Source organism: Malurus melanocephalus, unplaced genomic scaffold (genome assembly GCF_030028575.1).
Source record: "Malurus melanocephalus ecotype Western Australia unplaced genomic scaffold, MMel_1.1 scaffold_133, whole genome shotgun sequence".
NCBI classification, from domain to species: Eukaryota; Metazoa; Chordata; class Aves; order Passeriformes; family Maluridae; genus Malurus; species Malurus melanocephalus.
Window position 1 is genome coordinate 960,065 of NW_026623365.1, and position 7,322 is coordinate 967,386.

Below are 7,322 nucleotides of genomic sequence, written 5' to 3' on the forward strand. Positions count from 1 at the left end.
AAAAGGGTTATGAAAAARGTAAATGCTTGGAGAATCCTCAATTGATTTGAAACCAAAAGGCCACTGTGCCATAGGTAGCTATAAGCCAAAACTTTTGCAATAGCATAATACTGAGAACTGTGAGTAGAGAATTAGACAGGCACTACCAGTTAAGGTTCTGAGGCATCCTCTGGTATTTTTCTTCACACATCTTCCTGATCTCCGAGACGTTTCTTTTCAGGCTTCTCTTCTAAGGTTACCTCCAAAAACCTCCCTTTTTTGGCACATCTGCTTTCCACAATGCTTCAAGCCCAATCAAAAGTGCCTAAGAACACAAGAGCAGCCACCTAATTGATGGTTCTGTCATGTCTTTCAATTGAAAATTCAGGTCATAACTTTGGTTTAGTGCAGATATGATTAAATTTATAACCAGACTGTACTGGTAGCAGTCAGCAAGTAGGCAGCCTTTTGTCCTTGAGAGCACAGAAGTTGACACATTTCCTTCCCCACACATATACACCAAGTGATCAGTTGCCTGTTAACTCACAATTTAAGCTTTTCTTTTTACCCAGTGATGAAGAGGTCACATTTCTTGAAGGTGTGCTGTATTCCAGGGCTACTCTGACTATTGCAATACCCATTCTCAAGAGGCTGTTCCCATGGAAAGAAATGGTACCAACCAGCAGCACTGTTCCAGCAGTCACATTTCTGTCTTCTCACCCTGCCTCAGYGCACAGGGATGGAGTTACAGGGAAAGTGCAGTGCAACACCAGCATTGACATCTCTTGTTAACAGGAACAGATCACAACAGCTCTTTCTGTCATGGACTCTTAGGGTCCCCCTTCCCTCCATTCAATTTGCAGTCTCTTCCTTCCATATCTGAAGTTCATGACTAAGTTTTGGCTATGAACAGTGTACAAAATAGGGCTGGGATCAAGTGGGTGGTTCAGATTATTATCAGACAAGGTTTGAAAGGACTATCCTAAAGGATTAAACATAAGACTACTAACACGGATAGATAGTTGAGCAGAATCTGGGGGAAGAATAAAGCAAAATCATCATCTGGACAGAAAGAGGGAAAAGATGGAACCCAGGAMACCAGTGCTGCTGCACTTAATCTTTGTGTCTGCAGATATTATATATCCTCTGTAAGCCATGTCCCACTGGCTGACTTGACAGAAAAARTAATTGTTATTATCCCAGCCACTACTGAGTAGTTACTATTTTCCCTTCCCACAATCTCTCTGCTCTTCTCCAGMAGATATTCATTAAGACTGACCAAGTACCACAGACCTCTGTGATTTTCAATCCCTAGCCCTGCATTGCTATTAGAAACACTTCAGGTTCCCTTTCTCTGTGTTCACACATTCATAATAGTTCCYTCCAAAGACCAATTTTTAAAAATTTTGAATTAAGAGTCAGTTACTGATGCTTCGGACTCCTCTGAGGGTCAACAGAACTCAACGAAAGAAGACAACACACATCCAATGTTTGAGGAAGAAGAAGCCCACATAAGATTTTGAAAGGAATTTAGAAACCACAGGGAGGGCCTAGAAAAAAAAGTTAATGAAAAGTTAAGGTATCCCAAGGAATTAGTTGATCTCCTCTTGAGAATACAATGGGAACTACATCCACCTCCTTTGTTTTCTCCTCATCAAGTGATAAAACCCACTAAAAAARCAACATCCATACTCATTACTCCCTCTAGAAACACATCAACATTTGAGGGCACCATCCACCTTCCAACCTCATTCTGAAGGTGCTCAGCATGAACAATTTAAAGTAGATATTCAAAGTGTACATCMAAGAATAAGACATGGTCAAGTGTTACTTCATCCATGAAGTTTCCCACAAAAAAGTACAGAAGAGTGACTGGTCTCCAAAGTTTATTAAAAATCAAAGAATAGAAAACTTTACATAAAAATATGTCAATTTTAGCTTCCACATAGTTGTCCACACAAAAAATTTAAACATTTTTTAAACCTGTAGCACATAACCACAGTGATAGCCAGGCCAATTCTTTTGGTTCACCATGACTGAAGTGTTACATGATATCACTATTCGAATGARTTTTGCTTTAAAATGGACGCTAATATAAGACACCAATTAGAGCCTCTGAAGGCTCTGTAATGTAGTTATGCTCAATATTGCTAGTGTGTGAAGACTAAGCAGTACAGGCTCATGTAACAGCCCTTAGATATTATTCATGAATCAGCTCACAATTTTTAGAACTCTTTTTTTAATTGTGATGAGTCTGAAGCATTAAGACAAACTTTCTGCAAACAGATATGCACTAGTCTACTTTGGAATGTTGCCCTCTCTCCCCTCAAGGACCTGTTTGTGTCTGACAAATCCAGTACTAACATGAACTACTTCTGCTTCAAAGGCATACAGCGTATGAAAAATCTTCATGCTTGACACCTCATTTCAATATTCAGATATCAGTTTTAAATCCTTCTATATCTGTACACAGTATTGATGTCTTGTTAACAGGATTCTTCAGCTTTCTCTGCTAGTGGACTTACACAACTTACCTGTAGTTTTCTGTATAGCTTAAGAACTCTCACTTAAAAAAAGGGAAGTCAGAGGGCATGAGATGTGACCTACTCCCAGGACAACTGTGGTGCTTTAAAAACTCAGGGTTAGGCAGGATGTACATTTTTCAAAAAGTTAAAGACAGTGTTTGTCATGGCAATACACACTTGCATAGTATACCTGTATGCATCTGTAAATTAAGTGCCAGCCACTCATACTGTGTACAACACTGGGCTGTGCTCTCCTGCAACTCATTAAAAGATACTTCTTGTAATGCTTAGAGCAGCTGAAGTACTTTTTATATATTTGCTCTTAACAGAACTAATGCATACTACTATACAGATTCCTTAATGGAATCAACATATTTCCTTTCTCCACATTCCTTAAGCCGGGTACCTCTGTTTCAACCCAAACATTAACAGGTTATGTTACTGAAATGCATCCAAGCCTGTAGTTCTCAGCTTTGTAATTTCCTATCAGGACTTGAACCAACCTTTTCTCCATTCTTCTCAAAAGTTTTACTTCTGGTACTACAAATGTTGGATTTGTTGTCTAGTTAAAGAAAATTAAAACCCATTGGTCAGAGGAAGACGACTGATAGAGGCCAGACAATGAGCTAAAAAACACAGGGTCAAAATGCTTTGGAGCTTAGTAAATTCTTAAAACTGTAAGCCAAATCGCACTTTCATTGTGAATCAAGAAGCCTCAAATATTACCAAATGTCATGTTTTTAACACTGCTCAGACAACCTGCCAAAACTATGACCCCAACTTAGATAATGCAACCTGGGAAAGGATCTGTAAAATAAAAAAACCTCTTCCCCTTAAATATAACTTATGTGATAATATGAAATTAAATTAAAAATTCCAAGTTATTGCACAAATCATACTTCCAATATTTACAAAGAAAAAAGCTGAGCTTTGGGAAAAAAAAAAAAACCAAAAAAAAACCAAATGGTAGAGCAGCAAAGTTACTTTTATGAATTCCCAACTTGATTTGCTGCAAAGGAAAAAAAACGAAGGGAAAAAAAAAGAGGAATTCCAAGGGGCTGAAGTTTCCTTCACTTCTAAAATAAAAGAAAAGGAACAGATATAGCCACAGCAAAAAAGCTACAGCATTTGTAAATGTCCTTGCAGTTCTATTGTCAGAGCTGCTTCGGCACTGAATGAACCATTGTGGGAAGGCAGAAAACAAACTTCCACATTTAATAAGGCTTCACAGATAAGCACAACTACTTCTTGAAGATGGACTGAACCACCACACAAAGAAACATGCAAAGAAGTCAGCTGCAGATATTTGGCAACACCAGTAAAACGATGTGCTGGACGCTGGTCTCCATCCCTCAAGTCGAGTGGCACTCACTCAGTTTGTCTGAACAGGGAAGGTCATTTTGGCACCTGCCATTATCTGCTCAGACTAATAGGCAAACTGTCTCTGTGTTTTTTCCTTCTCCATATATTACGATTGTACTGGTGATGTCCACGGTTACCAACTGGTTGCCTCATGCCTCCACTGCTGACGGGGCTGTAGCTGCTGCCTTGGTTATGAGCTCCTTTCATGGAAAACTTCATTCCACTGTGCTGCTAAAAAAAAAAAAAAAAGAAATAAGTAAGGTAAGTATTCATTTAGGCATAAAAACAACAAACAAAATACATATTATCAGTTGTATTTCCTCAATATGTAAGTCACTTCCACAAAACACTGCTTGAAGCAACTGGTCTTCTCATGCTTTTTTAATTGTAGCTGCGCAAGTCCCAAGGCACTAACGGTTTACAAAGTGTTTTCTGAAGTAAATGTTCTGCAAATGAAATGGTATAGATTTCAAAGCATCRTTAAAACCCTTGGATCTCAGCATGAAAAACACTCGCAGCACAACTCCCTTATAAAACCAGAAAACTTCCACATTAAACACTAATTGTGACAGATGTGCCTCTTTTGGAGTATCCTAGTATGACCAAGTGAGGTACTTAAATCTTTCAGAAATATCATGAAGAAATACAAGGGCATGATCACATGAGTTGATGCACAAGGAGTACAAGTCTGCTTTTGCCATAACCTCATGTCAGTGACAGGTAAAACTGAGAATGGCTTGTAAATCCTACTGGTCTGACCATCAGGTTACACAGCTCCTAGACAGCATCTCATGAACAGACCAAGGCACAACAATTAAGGGATCAGAAATATACCACAACACTTTCTTTGGAGGATCTCCAGTAACTGAGAACAAAAACTGGCCAAAAAGTTTATTGGCAGCCTGAGTAAACCTACCACACCATAAGGTACTACAAACATTACTCTATCACTTAAAGGCATACAGTAAGTTGGCTTAGTATGTATGTACTTAAAATAGGTCCAAGAGTTCCAGAATATGAAATTGAAAGACTTCCTAAATACTGATAACATGAATGCAAGCAACCTTTCCTGATGACTGCAGCAATAACTCAATAGACAACTGACTGCCTGTAATAAAAGCTAATTCTAACCTTAAGTGGTAAACAGAAACACAGAGCTAACATTTGAGACAACTGCTTACAACACTAAAGCAGGTGCAGATAATTAATATYTTACATTTCCAAACAAGTTTGAAGTAGAAAGAAATRAAAACACCAAGCCACATTACAACTRYGTGCACAAAACAGTTATTGAGAGCCGAATTTCATAAGCAACATTTCACTGTCACACTAACTAAAAGAGACACTGAGCATCCAGAAAGACAAACTGCTGAAGAGTAGTGTTGACAAACAACCACAGTTAACTGCAGGGTGGCAAAAAAACCCTGAAAAGGTTTTTTAATTTGTACAGTGTCCTACAGCAACCTAACCAACTTCTGGCACACTAAATGTTATCCTCATACTACCASTGGCAAAATAATTCAAGGACAAACAGAAAAARGAAATGCAAGCTGAGAATTTTTCATTCTTAACACAATTTCCCAAACATAATTTATTTATGTATGTTGCTAAAACATCTACTAGAAGCTATTTATGAAAGTCAATAACATGAAACTAAAAAAAAATTAGAATGTTTTATATTTTTGGCAAGTGATTCTTCAAGCAAACACACCATCTTGTCACATTCTCATGCAAAGTTTTCTAATTGAGTAAGTACGTATCTGGCTGAACTATATATGTCATTTGAARTTACATCGAAATACTAAAAACGACCCTATAATGGTCAAAACACTAAAAGCAGCTGGTCACCACAGTTACCCTAAACTATATGCTGAAAAAAGACAAGAAAACTTTAGTATTACAACTGAACAAACAGAAAAAAAAGCCTGATTAGTGAGCATACAAACTTCCAAGGAAGCCTATCCATCCACTTCAGCTGAAAATGTGAAAAATTTGGCAACTTGTTCCTCAATATGAGAGAGGGTTCACCAAAATAAAACACTGGGGGACCTGGGCAGGTGACCCCAGGATCAGCACAGCAAGTATGACAATTAAATGCAACTACCTGTATCCTAAAAGATGTCCTACCCCTTGTTTTCTCAAAAGGTAAACTCTTAAACAATGACTAATAACCTAGCCAGAATGTGAACTCTAGCTTGTGATGAAACCTGCATTGTGTTTAGGTCATCAAGATAAAGAATCTCAATTAATTGGAGCAGGATCTGAATCCATCAGCCTTATGACTCATTAACTGAGAGGCGCTTAAGGGAGTTGACTCAGGGACCACTTCAGTCAGAGAWGATACCTTTATATTTACTAGCTCTCAACTAGATTTTGTTCACTAGCTTGTTTGGTTTTTTGAAACCATCATTTAGTATCCTGTATCCTGTGCTATTGCATTTCACAGCTTAAATTAGCAGCAAATTTAATTTGAGCCTACTATGGGATGATCTATCAGCTCTTGGAGTAAATAATTTATTGTCATTCTGCTCTCTTTTTCATATACTGCTCATGACAACACAAACCTAGATATACCTCAATCCTTTTCTTGTCAAGGATTCTTTATTCACATAGAAGCAATTTCATGTGTCAGATCACCATTAACATCTTTCCCTATTCTGCTTCCATTTGTGTTTTGACGTTTCCTCTGATGAGGAAAAGGAGAGGCAAAATTATACTCACTGTTGGTGTTCTGCAAAATCAAGATATCATCTTTACAAGAAACTGTAAGCCCAGGGCCCGCCACTGTCTACAAAATTTGAGTAATTTCTCTCCCTTCTGATTTTAATCACCTTAAAAGGTTCTTCTGCATCTGTTCTCAGGTAGCCCTAAAGGTGCTTCACACCACCAGCAAACTTCACCAGGCATCATCCATTGCTTTTCAGATATTAGCCAGCACAGACTCCTGCTGGGCTCTCCTGGTGAGCTCCATTTTTTACAAAAACYGAATCTTAGTTCCTCATCCTCCAGTAAGTTAAGTATTTAAAAGGGAACAAATATCTTTCACTTAGCTTCTTTCAGGTTCTTTGACAAAAGAAATTTACTTCATGTTTCTGGAAATCTCAAGAGGCTGTATCAAACAGCTTTCTCTGGGGCACAAACTTTTGGACACATGCTCTAGGACTGACACAATCACTGAGAGATAACATGGGTGTAAGCAGATGATGGCCAGAGAGAGATCAGATAACCCAAAAAGGAAGCTCTTCACCTATGAGACAACAGATAAATCTTCMATTTAGAAGTTTCAACTTCTTTGGATCAATTTCTCTAGATARGACAATCTCCTCTCCCATCGTAGAGCTATTGATTCAACAACTAAATGATGGAATTGGYTTGGTTCTTAGCTGTGTTGAGAAAGCTGCTAGATCTGGAGAGGAAACTAAAGAATTCACATTTAAGACAGGCCTGAGGGTGGGG

The 7,322-nt window shown here is 38.2% G+C and overlaps 1 protein-coding gene across 4 annotated transcripts in view; it reads right to left on the reverse strand.

The window, feature by feature from the left end:
- Positions 1-3,456: 3,456 nt before the first annotated feature.
- Positions 3,457-7,322, reverse strand: part of TENT4A (terminal nucleotidyltransferase 4A) — a 56,703-nt gene continuing 52,837 nt past the window's right edge. For 2 of the 4 annotated variants that reach the window (XM_057370793.1, XM_057370796.1), the window contains one exon: positions 3,457-4,094. In XM_057370793.1, coding sequence (XP_057226776.1) covers positions 3,918-4,094 — 177 coding nt within the window. In that variant the 3' untranslated portion in view covers positions 3,457-3,917. Of the gene's footprint in view, positions 4,098-7,322 lie in introns of all 4 variants that reach the window. The other 2 variants (XM_057370792.1, XM_057370795.1) reach the window with 1 other exon arrangement.